The 18,987-nt window shown below is 44.2% G+C and overlaps 1 protein-coding gene across 2 annotated transcripts in view; it reads left to right on the top strand.

Annotated features, from left to right (window-relative positions):
• Positions 1–503: 503 nt before the first annotated feature.
• The window catches only part of LOC122940583 (oocyte zinc finger protein XlCOF8.4-like), a 33,746-nt gene continuing 15,262 nt past the window's right edge, over positions 504–18,987 (top strand). The window contains exons 1-6 of one of the 2 annotated variants that reach the window (XM_044297219.1): positions 504–607; positions 6,446–6,558; positions 14,238–14,387; positions 17,462–17,641; positions 17,729–17,852; positions 17,953–18,050. In XM_044297219.1, coding sequence (XP_044153154.1) covers positions 14,322–14,387; positions 17,462–17,641; positions 17,729–17,852; positions 17,953–18,050 — 468 coding nt within the window. In that variant the 5' untranslated portion in view covers positions 504–607; positions 6,446–6,558; positions 14,238–14,321. Of the gene's footprint in view, positions 608–6,415; positions 6,559–14,237; positions 14,388–17,461; positions 17,642–17,728; positions 17,853–17,952; positions 18,051–18,987 lie in introns of those variants that run through there. The other variant, XM_044297220.1, reaches the window with a different exon arrangement.

Here is an 18,987-nt window from a genome sequence, read left to right on the forward strand (position 1 = left end):
CCTCCCTCTTTTTCTCTTTCCTTAAAGGGACAAGATCAAAAAAAAAAAAAAAAAAAAAAAAAATATGCGCCCGTTTAGCAGGAAGGTTCACAAAAAAAAACAAAGAACAAAAAATAAAGTCACAATTAGCGGATAGCAATATTTCTCACGTGACCAGTACGCTCGAAGTCCCAGTGTGCGCCACGGATCAAGCAGGAAATCCAGGGCCAGCCAGAAGAGAGGAAACGAGGAGTCTTTACAGGTCACCGGGTAATAGATGCTGGTCGCCCGGATAACAGATGGGCCAGAAAATCCGCGAACCGCGAAGTACTTGGCTCCAGCAGCAAGGCAGAGACCCGGACCAGGCAAAAAGAAAGTAGCAGGGAGGAACGAGGATGAAGTTCCAGGAACCACCAGCAGAGGGCAGGCAACGAACTTGTAGGAAAAAAAAACAGTCGACTCGGGCAAGCGCCGGCAGCCACCGTACACCAGGGCTGAGAACCAGAAGCCGCCGGAGGAGAAGACCAGGGGACCCCCAGGACCAGCCGAAACCACAGACCGGGAGAACCACCTTCAGCCAGCAGCAGACGAGCCGTCGGCAGACAAACCAGCAGAGCAGGAAAGGAGGGTAAGCCGCGCCAGGACTCAGCGTCAGGGCATCAGCTGTTTCGGCTCAGAGACATGGAGGGAGGAGGCTAGCGCAGAGGGAGAGCGAGACGTGTCCCTCACGTCATCACGCCGCGGCATGAGACGTTGTTGTCATGACAAATATCCCTAACTTTTTGTGAGTAGATATACTAAAAATCAGAACCTATGTGGTGGCTGCAGCCAGTATCCTTGATAAAATAACTGGAGGAAAAACATAATGTATAATATAAAAAGACCGCAATACCGGCTACCCTAACTCGGGAATCGCAAGTCCACCTCTCGTGAGCACCACCTAAGGTCACGTGACAGACTTGAGATCTCAGCACATCGATAGAGAGCCAGCGGCAGCGCACGAGTAAGGTGAGACGCCGAGAAATCAAGCCAGAGACTGAGAAAACATACCGTGAGTAAAACCGGATTTTTCTCCTCACAGCCATATTATACCAAGCGAACCAGTCCGAACATACAGTCAAGAGACTGGGACAGGCATAAGAGATGCACGGATTTTATATGCTGTATTGTATATTGGGTTGATCTGCCCAGAACTGTGTTTCACCACCTTTTGCACGTGGATTATATCACCATTTTTACCTTAGATATTACCATTGGACTTTATCAAATTTTTATGTTATACATTATGTTTTTCCTCCAGTCATTTTATCAAGGATACGGGCTGCAGCCACCACATAAAACTGATCTTAAATATACAAAAAATCAGAACCTATCTTGTGTCATCAAATAAATATTGTGTATTACATTTGCCATTATTGACACGTGGGAGTGCCAGCCTCATACTGTATGGTGAATACTTTGTTTGATAGAGGGAATCAGCTGAGACTAGAGCACCCATTCCAAATGTGTAGAGGAGTGAGCGATTTGCCATTAATCTTTCTTTTTGTGAGTAGAGTATGTGATATCACTGTAGTCGTACTGACCTGGAGAACGAAACGCATCGGTAACGCTGTAAAAACAAAACCCATAAAACTGTGGTGGAATCGTGTTTTTCCCCACAATTTTACACAATTTGATTATTTTTTTCCAGCTCTTCACTGATTGTAATATTAAACGGTGGCAGAAAGTAGTGTTGAGTGAACTTGTGTTTTCAAGTTCAGGTTATCTAATAATTCCGTTATGGATTCCACTACCACGGACCATAACTTGTAGCGGAATCCATTACAGAATTATTAGATAAACCTGAAAACACAAGTTCGCTCTCCCCTACTCATATCACTATGTGAACTGAAAAGTAAAAAAGTTATGGCTCTGGGAATAATAAAACAAAAACGAAAAACCCTTCCTTGAGCCCCCAACATAGAGTGCCATGTAAAACACATCACTCCCCTTCCTCCAACATACAGTCCCATGTAAAAACATCAGTCCCCTGCAACATACAGTCTCATTTAAAATATACCCATGCAATGTATGATTCGATGTAAAACACATGACTCCCCTCTCTTCAATCTCTTCCAACAAACAGTTCCATGTCAAACATATGGATACCCTTCCTTCAGCGCCCCTCACCATACAGTCCCATGTAAAACCATTACTCCCCACAGAGAACATCTACTCTTCCCTTCACTAGCATACTGCACTACTCGCTCATCTCAGGAGGCCCCGCCCCTTCTAGGCAAGCCCCGCCCTTCCGGTGACATCATCTCTTCGAGGAGAAACTGCGTTTAGACTTCATAGAGACGGCTCTGTGAGTGCGAGTGTGCTGCGGGGCTGCATATCATATCCTCATATGTATCTGCTGTGTAAATTATGTGTTCACTTCCCCCAGTCCTCCCCCGTATATTACTGTCTACAGGGGGCACCTTCATCGTGTGCAATAAACCTTCTGCCTCGCCTGCTGTATCCAGAGCATCTCCACTGCCTCATACAGTATATACTGTCCACATCTCCACTGCATTATACAGTATATACTGTCCACCTCTCCACTGCCTCATACAGTATATACTGTCCACCTCTCCACTGCCTCATACAGTATATACTGTCCACCTCTCCACTGCCTCATACAGTATATACTGTCCACCTCTCCACTGCCTCATACACTATATACTGTCCACATGTCATCTCCACTGCCTCATACAGTATATACTGTCCACCTCTCCACTGCCTCATACAGTATATACTGTCTACATCTCCACTGCATTATACAGTATATACTGTCCACCTCTCCACTGCCTCATACAGTATATACTGTCCACATCTCCACTGCATTATACAGTATATACTGTCCACCTCTCCACTGCCTCATACAGTATATACTGTCCACCTCTCCACTGCCTCATACAGTATATACTGTCCACATCTCCACTGCCTCATACAGCTATATACTGTCCACATCTCCACTGCCTCATACAGTATATACTGTCCACCTCTCCACTGCCTCATACAGTATATACTGTCCACCTCTCCGCTGCCTCATATAGTATATACTGTCCACATCTCCGCTGCCTCATACAGTATATACTGTCCACATCTCCACTGCCTCATACACTATATACTGTCCACCTCTCCACTGCCTCATACACTATATACTGTCCACCTCTCCACTGCCTCATACACTATATACTGTCCACCTCTCCACTGCCTCATACACTATATACTGTCCACCTCTCCACTGCCTCATACACTATATACTGTCCACATCTCCACTGCCTCATACAGTATATACTGTCCACCTCTCCACTGCCTCATACAGTATATACTGTCCACATCTCCACTGCATTATACAGTATATACTGTCCACCTCTCCACTGCCTCATACAGTATATACTGTCCACCTCTCCACTGCCTCATACAGTATATACTGTCCACCTCTCCACTGCCTCATACACTATATACTGTCCACATCTCCACTGCCTCATACAGTATATACTGTACACCTCTCCACTGCCTCATACACTATATACCGTCCACCTCTCCACTGCCTCATACACTATATACCGTCCACCTCTCCACTGCCTCATAAAGTATATACCGTCCACATCTCCACTGCCTCATACAGTATATACTGTCCACATCTCCACTGCCTCATACAGTATATACTGTCCACATCTCCACTGCCTCATACACTATATACTGTCCACATCTCCACTGCTTCATACAGTATATACTGTACACCTCTCCACTGCCTCATACACTATATACTGTACACCTCTCCACTGCCTCATACACTATATACTGTCCACATCTCCACTGCCTTATAGACTATATACTGTCCACCTCTCCTCTCAGCTGTATCAATACAGTATATACTGTCCACCCACCTTGCGCATACACTATATAGCTAGAAATGTGTGGACTTCTCACCATCACACCTATATCAGCTTGTTAGACATCCCATTCCAAAACTATGTACATTGATATGTAGTTCAGCCTCCAAGGCTTTGCACAGGATTTTGGAGTTTGTGTGAACTTTTAAATGATTCAGTTGAAAAGGATTTTATGAGTTCAGGCACTCAGGGCCGTTTCTAGGACCGGGCGGGCCGGGCGGCCGCCCGGGGCGCTGTCAGAAGGGGGGCGCCAGCAGGGGCGCCCTCTTGTTGTCGTTCTTCTGTTATTATTACATTTACTAGTCTCGTCTCGTGCGCCCTGGGCCCCCCCTCTGATATCTCTCCTGCCGAGTCTCTTACAGTGTCCGTACGTACCTCCTCCAGTACGTGCGGACGGCGCTCACTTCTGACATCATGCGCCTGCTCCTCCCACTAGGCGGCGCGGGACGTACAGTAAGTGAGTGAGCGCCGGCGCCGCACTGCCTTACCGCCCGCCCCTGAACAGTGCTGAAAAGAAGCACTGCTGTGAGAGACTGGAGAGTGACAGTCCAGACTTCAGAGGTGTTCAATGTGGTTAGGTTACAACACAAATTCTATAATGGGGACGGTATGGGGACACTGTGGTCTGTGGGTGGGTGGGCATTAATTACAATGGGGGGCGCTGGCCACTGTGGGAGATATCTGATTTCTGAAAATGGGGGCCACTGTGGGGGACATTAAGTTTAATAAGGTAGGATCACTATGGACATTAGAATGGAGGCTGCTGTGGGTGTCATTACTGTATAATGTCTGATAGGCCTAGTCCTGAGCTGAGTTATATTACCCTGCCCATGCCCTGTATAATAATGTACCTATCCCTGATACCCTGTCCCCTTAGTTATATTACCCCTCTGGGGTAATATAACTACGGGGTATCAGGGTGCATTATTATACAGGACAGGGTAATATAACTCAGGACTAGTCTAGGCCTATCAGACATTATACAGTTCCCACAGCAGCCTCCATTCTAAATAATGTCCATAGTGATCCTTATTAAAAATAATGTCCCTCACAGGCAGGCTCTGCGGGCGGTGGTGCTCACTCACTGTACGTCACGCGCCACGTGACATACAGTGAGTGAGGTGAGCACCGCCGCCCGCACTGCCTGCCTGTCTGTTACCGCCCGCCCGGAGCAGTGCTGAGAAAGAAGCCTGCTGTGAGTGAGAGCCTGAATCTGTGGGACAGTGGGTCACTGTGACCGTCCGTGCAATTTGGGTCGTCCGTGCGGGGGCCGATGCGGGGTCATGAAAATGGGGGCCACTGTGGGGGACATTATTTTTAATAAGGATCACTATGGACATTATTTAGAATGGAGGCTGCTGTGGGTGTCATTTAGGGCTGCAACGATTAATCAACGTTATAGATAATATTCAATAACGGGATTCGTTGTCAACGAATCCCGTTATCGAATAATCGGCCGATTCGTTGCTATGCGGGCGGGAGCGGGCGGTCAGGCGCTATGCCTGCGGGTCCTTGAACTTTAGATCACTGCATCTTTATTACCTTACAATTAAGCTTTAGTAAAAGGCAGATCGGGCGGCGGCATAACGCCACTTACGTGACGCGCATGCTCGCCTGCTTCATTCATAAAGTAGGTGGAGCAGGCGCGTCACGTGAGTAAGTGACGTTACGCCGCCGCCTGCTCTGCCTGTTACTGGAGCTTTATTGTAAGGTAAAAGCAGAAGTAAAGTAAAGTAAAAGTTACTGCCGGTTAAGGAATACTGCTGTGAGCGGCGGGGCCAGGGCTGTTATGGGAAGGGGGATCTGTGCATGGCACTGTTATGGGGAGGGGGATCTGTGGATGGCACTGTTATGGGGGATCTGTGGATGGCACTGTTATGGGGAGGGGGATCTGTGGATGGCACTGTTATGGGGAGATCTGTGGATGACAATGTTATGGGGAGGGGGACCTGTGGATGACAATGTTATGGGGAGGGGGATCTGTGGATGACACATATAGCATAAGATGCTATATAGTGTCATCCATAGATCCCCCCCATAGCATAGTCATCCACAGGTCCCCCTCCCCATAACATTGTCATCCACAGGTCCCCCTCCCCATAACAGTGCCATCCACAGATCTCCCCATAACAGTGCCATCCACAGATCCCCCTCCCCATAACAGTGCCATCCACAGATCCCCCTCCCCATAACAGTGCCATCCACAGATCCCCCTCCCCATAACAGTGCCATCCACAGATCTCCCCATAATAGTGCCATCCACAGATCCTCCATAACAGTGGCATTCACAATTTGTTTTAATAATTTTTCAAGTAAGATTATATAAACCCCTTTTTTGTCATTTTTAGTTTTTTTCCTGATTAATCGATGAAATTATCGACAACGAATCGATTATTCAAATAATCGTTAGCTGCAGCCCTAGTGTCATTATAACTGTATGATGTCTGATAGGCCTAGTCCTGAGTTATATTACCCTGCCCTGTATAATAATGTACCCTGATACCCCTTAGTTATATTACCCCTTGTTACCTCATGTACAGAGTCTGAAGAGGAAGAACCAAAAAAACATACTGCCCAGTGGACGGCATGTTCTTAGACGTTGCCCCCCAGCCGAAGTGGTGTCCGAGATCCCCAAGGTCCAAGCCAAGTAACTGTAAGTTTTCAGGTGGAGTATGTTTGTTATACACATATAGCATACACCGTGCCACACAATATACAGTATACCGCTACATTGTGTAGGGGTTATACTGTTTATTGTACAGCATGGCACAGAGGTTATATTGTTCGGCATGGTGTAACCTCTATACATTTTATGTACAGTATACAGTAATCCTTGCACTATGCCATACAATATACAGTATAATTCATACACCATGCGAAACAATGTACATATCCATACACCATGCCAATATACAGCATAGTTCATACACCATGCTGTACGGCATATATTATAATCCTGTACATCCTGTATATACTGTACAGCATGGTGTATCAATAAAATAAATAAATGAATAAAAAGGTATCTCTGCATATCGCAATACTCTCGTATTTTATCTTATTTATATATACTTATTTAGTTTTTTTCAGTATGATTAACTGGTGAAAATTATTAGTGCCCCCCCATTTTTGACTGTGTATCTTCTGTGCCCCCCCCCCCCCCCTAAATATTGCTCCTAGAGTTGCCGCTGCTCACTGCTGTAGGGACCGGCTGGATAGGGAGCTCAGGGAGGAGGCGCCGCAGGCAGGAGGGAGGACGGGCGAGCGCAGCGTGAGTCACTAGGTCACACGCACGCCGCCGACTTTATGAATGAAGCAGGCGGCGCGGGCATGTTACATAGTAGTCACGCTGAGCCCGTTCTCCAGGCCTGCCTGCCTTCTCCCTCCTACCTCACGTGGGACTTGACTGTTGGCAGTCTGTGTGGCTGCTATAAATGCTAGCCTAAAGTAAAGTAATAAATAAGGAGGTAAGCCTACAGGGCCCAGCTGCCCAGGGCTGGATGAAAGATTATTTTTTTTATTATGCCTAGCGCCTAGTTAGTGTACTGTGTTACACATTAGGCAAGTCATCAAGATTATACTAAGTGAGTGGGGCCCCATGTGGTAGTATAGTCACTGCTCGGGTCCCCGCGTTGTCATTATAAAAGCAGATGCGACGTATGCTGAGTACTCACTTCTTGGCGAGTTTAGCTATTTTGTTTACTATATTATATTTGATCTATTTTTAATGAAGTACCCTGGTGTCTCAGTACGACTATTGATGCATTGTGGGCCGAAGACTTCCAATGACAGCGTGGCTCCATGACTAAGATCCGATTTCTTTAAGGACTCTGTGATCACGAAAGAACATTTTGTACATGGAAGCGTCTTCTTTTCTTTATAATTTTGCAAGCAACAATAAACAAACATGACTGGATCTCCAAATTGGGATTATATTCTTGACAATAACACTGCAGATGAAGACAAACATAAGACGCAACCCTGTAACAGGCATTCACAAAATGCATGTCTATGGGCTTTTTGCATTCATTTATTTTTTTATTTTTTTTGAAATTCCTGTTTTCTCCACGGCCAAAATGTAATTCAATGATGAGGCAGTTTCTCTTCATTCAGTAACCTAAAAATGCAAACATAGGTAAAAAATGCAGAATCAAAAACGTGTCACGAAGTATGCGATTACGCACAGTTTGTGTGAAACCTACCCAAGTGCAGAAGTTGGTACAAGATGGAAAATAAGTAATGTTTTCACTACAATGGAGAAATCTGGAGTTCTTGTTAGGCTTCTGTATGGATCTTCATGGGACACTTACATTGGATGGTTCACAACTTCCCTTATCCTGTAATGTATGCTTCTGACCATCACTTCACTAAGAAAATTACATTTTTTCAGCAGCTACCCAGGTGGCAATACAGATTTAAATAGACTTCGAAAGGCTTTCCATCTGGACAAGGAAAGCTGGCGAATCTCGGTAGTCCTACCAGGCATACTACATTCTTAGTATGTAAGTAGCAACTACATTAGAACTTTACCTAAGTACCTAATTCTTTTATACAATTTGCCACTGCCTAAGCCTTCAGGCGCACAATTAAAAGGAAACAGAAAGAGAAGAGTGAAGATGAGAAAGGTGCTAAATTCATGGCTATGTTCTTGCAGAAGGAAAGTCCAGCAGCTAATCAAAATCAACAGAATCTTTCTACTGAAACTGCACCAAAAGATTCTGAAGGTCAGACCACTTTGTCACTTCAAGAACATGGTACTTTATCTGGACATGTGCAGCAGACTTCAAGTAGTGTGCTCTCTACACCTGAACCTGAAATATGTGGCCCAGAATTTCCATCAGAAACTGAGCAATCTGAACCAGAAAACATAGATGCATTGTCCTGTCCTCAACCAGAAAGTAGTGTTGAAGAAAGGGATTCTGTAAAAGCACCTGAACTCCCACAAAGTTCACAAAATAAGACAGCTTTCCCCAAACAAGATGTTTCATTATGGCCAAAATCAATGAACAGTCGTATGCGAGACCACATTGTCTTGCAAGGACCATAGCCCTTACCTGCTTCAAATTTTGTGTACCCCAAGACAGGGACAACCGTAATTTTTCATCATTCTATGGTTACGTTGTGCTACCCAACAAGGAGCAGGTACTTAGGCGATGGCTTCAGTACTCTGTTTCCGCAGACAGAGTTTACTGCTTTTGCTGTAAATTGTTTGATCCTAATCCAAAATCTAAACTTGGAACTGAAGGCATTAACAACTGGAAACATGTTGGTGATTACATTTCATCTCATGAATTATCTAGTGCACATATAAAAGCACGTCATTTGTGGATTGATGCAGAGAACAGCCTTAAAAAAAATGCAGGCATCGATACAGATTTGCAAGCCCAGATTACACAAGAACGTAATCGCTGGAGAGAAGTGTTGGAAAGAATTATAGCAGTAACTGTATATTTGGCAACTAATAATTTAGCTTTTCGGGGCTCATCAAATAAATTGTATACACCAAATAATGGACTTTTTCTTGGGCTTATCCAGCTTCTTGGCAAGTTTGAACCAGTAATGCGAGATCACTTAAAACGAGTTACCTCAAAAGAAGTCCATGCACATTACTGTGGAAATATAATCCAAAACAAAATAATCAACTTAATGGCCTCTCAGGTGAAAAACTGTTTTTTAGAAAAAGCCAAAAAAGCTAAGTTCTGTGATGTTCGACTGCACACATGATGCGAGTCATACAGAGCAACTATCGTACACCTTACGGTTTGTTGACATTGATAGTGAACATGTTATAATAAGGGAGCACTTTATTGGCTATCGCCCTGCTAGTGACACATCTGGTAAAGGTCTTGCTAGCCTCCTTTTAGAGGAAATTTCTAAATGCAGCCTGGATATGAACAATTGCCGAGGACAAGGATACGACAACGGTGCCAACATGGTTGGCATGAACAAAGGAGTACAGTCAAGAATCTTACAACAGTACCCTCGGGCATTTTTCAACCCATGCGGTTGTCATAGTTTAAATTTAGTTACTGGTGATGCTTCAAAGTCATCAGTGAAATCTGTCAATCTGTTTGGTGTTTTGCAGAGACTTTACACACTGTTTGCCTCATCTTCTAAACGGTGGTGTATTATTAGTGATCATGTCAAGCATCTCACCCTGAAGAAAGTGTGTGCTACACGTTGGAAATGTCGAGTCGAGAGCTTAAAAGCAGTAAGATATCAATATGTCGAAATTCATGATGCTCTTTTAGACTTAGAAGAAAATCTTGATGATCACACTCTTGCTTCAGAAGCAAGATCTCTTTCTGCAATGATGGAGGACTTCAGCTTCATTGTCACTCTTATCATATGGTATGATCTTCTCTTTCAGGTACACATTGTGAGTAAATCCATGCAGTCCAGAGACATGGAAATAACTCGTTTTAATAATTTGTTACAAAATTGTACTGCATTTGTCAAGAAATTTTGGGATTCTGGATACGAATCTGCAAAGATTGCTGCCATAGAAATAGCCTTGGCCTTGGGCATTGAAGCACAATTTATGACAAGAAAAAGACCTAGCAAGAAAAAAAGATTGTTTACCTATGAGAGTCAAGATGAAACTATTACTGATGCAGAAGAGCATTTCAAAATATCCGTTTTTTATCCCTTGATAGACAACATGACTGTTTCATTGGAAAGGTGTTTCTCCCAGCTATCTAAACACAATCAACTGTGGGGCTTTTTGTACAACATTATGAGTTTGCCAGAAAAAGAAACACTACAAAATATGTGCAAGACATTAGAAGACATTTTAACCCAGCCTACAGGGGTAGACCTTGAAGGGAAACAGAGTGACATCGATGGGCAACAATTGTTTGAAGAGCTGAAACAAATTCAGCCAATGATTTCCCAATCTTCAATTACACCTTTGGAAGTTTTGGAACTCATAAATCACACACACTCACATGATCTTTACAGAAATATATGGATTGCAATGAGGATTTTGCTGACTATTCCCATTACCGTTGCAAGTAGTGAAAGGAGCTTCAGCAAACTTAAATTGATAAAAACATATCTACGTACCACAATGACGGATGAAAGGTTATCATCACTTGCAATTCTTTCCATTGAAAGTGAACTAGCTGAAAAGCTAGACTATTCAGCAGCTATAGATGCTTTTGCAGCTGCAAAGTCTAGAAAGGAGGATTTTTCATAAAACTTTTTCCATCTGGTTGGTCTGGTTGGTTAATGCCATTCTCCTGTATCACAAAGCACTTTATCAGGCAAGAGGTGTGCATCATTGGTTTCTCAAAATTCAGTCGGTTTTGAAGCATTCCCTGCATTCTTCCATATGAGCCTTGCCATCTATGCTTTGAAACTGGTTTTATATGTTACTTGGTTTTTGTACATTTACTTGCGTGTATTAGTTGAGACCTGCTGTGATTGGGTTTTAGTTAGTTATTAAATGCTAACAGTGACAGTTTTTTGGTTTTGCACATTATTGATGATTGTATTTCATGACTACTGTTCTTCTCTATCACTCTGCCTAGGACTTTTAGCAGTTTAAGCAGTAATTTATTATTTTCTTTTGTTCTAAATAAATCTTGTGTGCTCTAAAAAAAAAAATATATGGTGAGACGGTTGCAAGTACTCTTCTGATATGATTTCATCGAGCAGTTTTGATGGGGGGGGGGGGAGTTTTTTTGACACTCGCCCTGAGAGAAATTTTACCTAGAAACTGCACTGCAGGCACTGATGTTGGATGAGAAGATCAGGCTTTCAATCAGTGTTCCCATTTATCGCTCAAGTGTTTAGCATGATTGAGGTCAGGCCACCTGAGTTTCTCTACAACATTCTCAAACTTATCAGATCATGCCATTCTGGATATTGCTTCCTGCAAAGGTGAACAGTCATGCTAGAACAGGGGAGGGCCTTCCCCAAACTATTGCCACAAAGTTGTAGAAAATGTATTTGCATTTTGTAGCATTGACATGACCATTTCCTAGAAATGAAAGTCTTAGGCCCCTTTCACACGGGCGAGTATACCGCGCGGATGCGATGCGTGAGTTGAACCGACCTATTCATTTCTATGGGGCTGTTCACATGAGCAGTGATTTTCACGCATCACTTGTGCGTTGCGTGAAAATAGCAGCATGCTCTATAGTCAGCGTTTTTCACGTAACGCAGTCCCCATACAAATGAATAGGGTTGCGTGGAAATCGCAAGCATCCGCAAGCAAGTGCGGATGCAGTGCGATTTTCATGCACGGTTGCTAGAAGACGATCGGGATGGAGACCCGATCATTATTATTTTCCCTTATAACATGGTTATAAGAGAAAATAATAGCATTCTGAATACAGAATGCATAGTAAAATTGTTTGTGGTGACGTAACTTCGGTCATCACATGATCCATCACCATGGTAAAAAAAGATCATGTGATGGATCATGTGATGACGGGAGTGACGTCACCACAGGTCCTGTTGCTGCACACAGCTAAGATCAAGACAGAAGGAGATGCCGGGCTTCGCGATCAAGTGGATTAAGGTGAGTTAAAATATTTTCTTATTTTTTTTAACCCCTCCAGCCCTATTGTACTATGCATTCTGTATTCAGAATGCTATTATTTTCCCTTATAACCATGTTATAAGGGAAAATAATCCAATCTACAAACATGCGCGTTTTTATCACACGAGTGCAAAAGCATTACAATGTTTTGCACTCACGCGGAAAAATTGTGCGTGTTCCCGCAACGCACCCGCACATTTTCCCGCAACGCCCGTGTGAAAGAGGCCTTAGGGTTCTTTCACACTTACGTTGTGAAGATCGCCGGAACTGCCTGCCGGATCCGGAAATCCATGTGCAAACGGATAGCATTTGTAGATGGATCCGGATCCTTCTAACCAATGCATTAAAAGACCGGATCCATCTCTCCGGTGTCATCCGGAAAAACGGATCCGGTATTTATATTTTTTCATTTTTAAAGGTCTGCGCATGCGCAGACCGGAAAACCGGATCCGTTTTGCCGGAACACTTGGTGCCGAATCCAGCATTAATGCATTTCAATTGAAAATAATGCCGGATCCGGCATGTGTTCCGGAATTTTGGACGGAGAAAATATGGCAGCATGCTGCGGTATTTTCTCTGGCCAAATACCGTAAGAGTGACTGAACTGAAGACATCCTAAGGGCTGTTTCACACGAGCGGATGCCGTGTGTGACATCAGCTCCGTAAATGACAGCCAAGACCCGATGCGAACTGCAGAAGCACGGAGCAGTAACATGATTGATAATGCTCCGTGCCTCTCTGTGATCTCTTTACTACGAAATCACGGTGAGATAAAGTTGTCAGTGTGATTTCGTAGTAAAGAGGTCACAGAGAGGCACGGAGCATTATCAGTCATGTTAATGCTCCGTGCTTCTGCAGTCTGCATCGGGTCTTGGCTGTCAGTCACGGAGCGGATGTCACGCACGGCATCCGCTCGTGTGAAACAGCCCTAAAGTATACTGAGCGGAATTCTCTCCATTCAGAATGTATTAGGATAAAACTGTTCAGTTTTTTTCCGGTATTGAGCCGCTAGGACGGAACGCAATACGGGAAAACTTTAACGCAAGTGTGAAAGTTCCCTTAGCCCACACACTGAAAATCAGCCCCATACTATTATTTGTCTGTCACCAACTTTTACAGTAGCCAGTTCAGATTCAGAAAGTCACATTCTCTTGACAGATATTCTCTGAGTATCTGTCGAGCCTAGATTTGTGGTTCAGACCTCTAGATACAACTGGTTCATCACTTCAGCCTAGTGGTGGCATGCTTTCAATCGCTGTTACTGGCTTGATGATGGTAACCCATTTCTGAAGCCACTGAGGCACAATTCTTATGCTGATGTCAGAGAAAGTTTGGAACCACACTTAAAAGGGTTTTCCATGACCTATCCTCTGCATCGGTCATCAGTATCTTATTGGTGGAGCTACGACACTCTGGACCCCGCGCTGATCAACAGTTTGAAAAGGCCTTCTCTAAGCTAAGCACAGTGTTGTACGTTATTTAGTGGCTGTGCTTGGTATCGCAGCTCAACCCCATTCACTTCTACGGGGCTGAGCTGTGCCGAGGCCATGTGACAGATGAAAAAGCCCTGAGAAAGCTGTGTCTGTATCTGTCCTGACAAAGAGGGCTGTCTGCCCTTGAAATGCGTAGATAAGCAATAAAGAGATACTTTTATATTATACCTACCTATCTCCACTGATGACAGTGCCTGAAGTGCGGTTCTTCAGTCCATTTTTATCTTCACAAAATGAATATAGAGTAATAATTATTGTTTCAAAAACAATTCTGTCTTTCCTTTCCTGATTTAGGTTCCTGCAGTTAATAATCATCCGTGTCTTCTCCATGAGACAGTGTTCCTCTCCCTGACTGGCCCACCAAGGCTGAAAAAATACATGGAGGAGATGACTGAGGAGCTATTAAGCCTCACCCTAGAAATCATGTACCTGCTAACCGGAGAGGTGAGGGATTCTGGAGATTATGTACAGTGGAGGAAATAATTATTTGACCCCTCACTGATTTTGTAAGTTTGTCCAATGACAAAGAAATGAAAAGTCTCAGAACAGTATCATTTCAATGGTAGGTTTATTGTAGGGCTGCAACGATTAATCGATGTAATCGATTATATTCGATAACTGGATTCGTTGTCGACGAATCCAGTTATCGAATAATCGCCGATTCGTTGCTATTCGGGCGGGCGGGCGGTCGCTGCATCTTTATTTTACCTTTTTACAATGACGCTCCCGCTCCTGTAACAGCCAGGCAGAGCGGACGGCGGCGTAACGTCACTCACTCACGTGACACGCCTGCTCCGCCTCCTTCATTCATGAAGTGGGCGGAGCAGGCGCGTCACGTGATTGAGTGACGTTACGCCGCCGTCCGCTCTGCCTGGCTGTTACAGGAGCGGGAGCGTCATTGTAAAAAGGTAAAATAAAGATGCAAGCATCGGGGCCGGGGCTGTTAGGGGGAAGTGGGAGGGGGGATCTGTCTATGGCACTGCTATGGGGAGGGGGGAGGATCTGTCTATGGCACTGCTATGGGGAGGGGGGTCTGTGTATAGCACTGCTATGGGGAGGAGGGGGGGTCTGTGTATGGCACTGCTATGGGAAGGGGGATCTGTGCACTGTTATGAGGAAAGGGATCTGTGCACTGTTATGCCCATAACAGTGCACATATCCCCCTCTCCATAACTACGCCGTCCACAGATCCCCCTCTCCATAACTACGCCGTCCACATATCCCCCTCTCCATAACTACGCCGTCCACAGATCCCCCTCTCCATAACTACGCCGTCCACAGATCCCCCATAATAGTGTCGTCCACAGATCCCCCATAAGTGTCGTCCACAGATCCCCCATAAGTGTCGTCCACAGATCCCCCATAAGTGTCGTCCACAGATCCCCCATAAGTGTCGTCCACAGATCCCCCATAAGTGTCGTCCACAGATCCCCCATAAGTGTCGTCCACAGATCCCCCATAAGTGTCGTCCACAGATCCCCCATAAGTGTCGTCCACAGATCCCCCATAATAGTGTCGTCCACAGATCCCCCATAATAGTGTCGTCCACAGATCCCCCATAATAGTGTCGTCCACAGATCCCCCATAATAGTGTCGTCCACAGATCCCCCATAATAGTGTCGTCCACAGATCCCCCATAATAGTGTCGTCCACAGATCCCCCATAATAGTGTCGTCCACAGATCCCCCATAATAGTGTCGTCCACAGATCCCCCATAATAGTGTCGTCCACAGATCCCCCATAATAGTGTCGTCCACAATTTGTTTTAATATGGCCTTTGAACATAATTTTTCAAGTAAGATCATATAAACCTCTCTGTTTTGTAATTTTGTCGTTTTTCCCGATTAATCGATTAATCGTAGAAATTAATCGGCAACTAATCGATTATTCAAATAATCGTTAGCTGCAGCCCTAGTTTATTGTAACAGTGGCAGATAGCACATCAAAAGGAAAATCGAAAAAATAACTTTAAATAAAAGATAGCAACTGATTTGCATTTCATTGAGTGAAATAAGTATTTGAACCCTCTAACAAAAAAAGACTTAATACTTGGTGGAAAAACCCTTGTTTGCAAGCACAGAGGTCAAACGTTTCTTGTAATTGATGACCAAGTTTGCGCACATTTTAGGAGGAATGTTGGTCCACTCCTCTTTGCAGATCATCTCTAAATCCCTAAGGTTTCGAGGCTGTCTCTGTGCAACTCTGAGCTTGAGCTCCCTCCATAGGTTTTCGATTGGATTAAGGTCCGGAGACTGACTAGGCCACTCCATGACCTTAATGTGCTTCTTCTTGAGCCACTCCTTTGTTGCCTTTGCTGTATGTTTTGGGTCATTGTCGTGCTGGAACACCCATCCACGACCCATTTTCAGTTTCCTGGCAGAGGGAAGGAGGTTGTCGCTCAGGATTTCACGATACATGGCTCCGTCCATTTTCCCGTTTATGCGAATAAGTTGTCCTGTGCCCTTAGCAGAAAAACACCCCCAAAGCAAAATGTTTCCACCCCCATGCTTGACGGTGGGGACGGTGTTTTGGGGGTCATAGGCAGCATTTTTCTTCCTCCAAACACAGCGAGTTGAGTTAATGCCAAAGAGCTCTATTTTGGTCTCATCAGACCACAGCACCTTCTCCCAGTCACTCTCTGAATCATTCAGGTGTTCATTGGCAAACTTCAGACGGGCCTGCACATGTGCCTTCCTGAGCAGGGGGACCTTGCGAGCCCTGCAGGATTTTAATCCATTGCGGTGTAATGTGTTTCCAATGGTTTTCTTGGTGACTGTGGTCCCTGCTAATTTGAGGTCATTAACTAACTCCTCCCGTGTAGTTCTAGGATGCTTTTTCACCTTTCTCAGAACCATTGACACCCCACGAGGTGAGATCTTGCGTGGAGCCCCAGAGCGAGGTCGATTGATGGTCATTTTGTGCTCCTTCCATTTTCGAACAATCGCACCAACAGTTGTCACCTTCTCTCCCAGCTTCTTGCTAATGGTTTTGTAGCCCATTCCAGCCTTGTGCAGGTCTACAATTTTGTCTCTGACATCCTTGGACAGCTCTTTGGTCTTTCCCATGTTGGAGAGTTTGGAGTCTGCTTGATTGATTGATTCTGTGGACAGGTGTCTTTTATACAGGTGACTAGTTAAGACAGGTGTCCTTAATGAGGGTGACTAATTGAGTAGAAGTGTCTAACCACTCTGTGGGAGCCAGAACTCTTAATGGTTGGTAGGGGTTCAAATACTTATTTCACTCAATGAAATGCAAATCAGTTGCTATCTTTTATTTAAAGTTATTTTTTCGATTTTCCTTTTGATGTGCTATCTGCCACTGTTACAATAAACCTACCATTGAAATGATACTGTTCTGAGACTTTTCATTTCTTTGTCATTGGACAAACTTACAAAATCAGTGAGGGGTCAAATAATTATTTCCTCCACTGTAACAAGACATAGCAAGGGCATGACTGATGAGGTAAGGAATTCTAGAAACAAATATGTAGTGATATTTCTTAATGTTTCAATATACAGGATTATACAGTAGTGAAAACGGTTGACTGTGTGAGCCCCAGGAGCTGTCTTTTTGTGTCAGGAGGATGGAGCAAGACCCAGAACCCCACCCCTAAACTTCTACCTCCTTCACTGATACATGACAGCACACTAAAGATCCTGAAAATCACCAGCAAGATCACTGAGCTGCTGACTGGAGAGGTGAGCGCTGCTGGGAATGCTGGGAAAAATAAAGTAATACCAAGAGAAAGGAAGTCTGGATGATGACTGTATCATTGTGTGTGTAAGGTTCCTGTAAGGTGTCAGGATGTCACTGTCCATTTCTCCATGAAGGAGTGGGAGTATTTAGAAGGCCACAAGGATCTGTACAAGGATGTCATGATGGGAAGCAAGCCGCCTCTCACAACACCTGGTAAGAGAAGACTTTCAATGAATGTAAAGGGTCACCTAGATACCACAATCATCTGATCATCACATATAAAATGTTATTCAGTCACTGTGTTTTTCTACAGATGGATGCAGTAAGAGAAATGTTCTAGAGAGATGTCCCAGTCCTCTGTATTTACAGCATTGTCCAGGAGAAAATCACAGTGTCTCAGAGGTTCATCAGGTAGGTGAAGCTGTGTCATCATATAGTTTAGATTTGTTTTTGTATAACTCCACTCAGGTAAGTAAAAAAAGATCATGTTTTCAATATTGCACAACTAACATAATTTTCACTAGTGCACGGGGAATTGCTTTAAGTGCTTGTATGTGAGTATGTAACGGATGATCACTATAGTTATAGTGATCTAAACCCGCTCAACCCCCTCCCTTCTACCAGTAGAATTGCAGGATGACCATAAATTTCTATGCACAGGGCTCCCTGACCTGCCATTCTAAATTGGCAGGGCTTATTAGGGAGTACAAAGAATACACATAGACTGTAGTAAACTATTGTAGCCTATGGTATCAGTGATCAAACAATGACATGTTCAAGTCTCCTAGGGGGGACTAAAAATATAATTTACAATAAGGTTCATAAATATTGGGACATCAACACAATTCTAACATTTTTGGCTCTATACACCACCACAATGGATTTGAAATGAAACGAACAAGATGTGCTTTAACTGCAGACTGTCAGCTTTAATTTGAGGGTATTTACATCCAAATCAGGTGAACAGTGTAGGAATTACAACAGTTTGCATGTGTGCCTACCACTTGTTACAGGACCAAAAGTAATGGCACATACCGTATTTTTCGCCCTATAAGACGCACCGGCCCATAAGACGCACCTAGGTTTTTGGTGAGGAAAATAAGAAAAAAAATTGTTTAACCAAAAGGTGTGCTTTTGGTGGGTTTGGAACTAATGGTGGTCTGTGGATGACGGACACTGTTATTGGGGGGATCTGTGGATGACGGACACTGTTATGGGGGGATCTGTGGATGACGGACACTGTTATGGGGGGATCTGTGGATGACGGACACTGTTATGGGGGGATCTGTGGATGAGGGACACTGTTATGGGGGGATCTGTGGATGAGGGACACTGTTATGGGGGGATC

Source organism: Bufo gargarizans, chromosome 6 (genome assembly GCF_014858855.1).
Source record: "Bufo gargarizans isolate SCDJY-AF-19 chromosome 6, ASM1485885v1, whole genome shotgun sequence".
In the NCBI taxonomy this organism is placed as follows: Eukaryota; Metazoa; Chordata; class Amphibia; order Anura; family Bufonidae; genus Bufo; species Bufo gargarizans.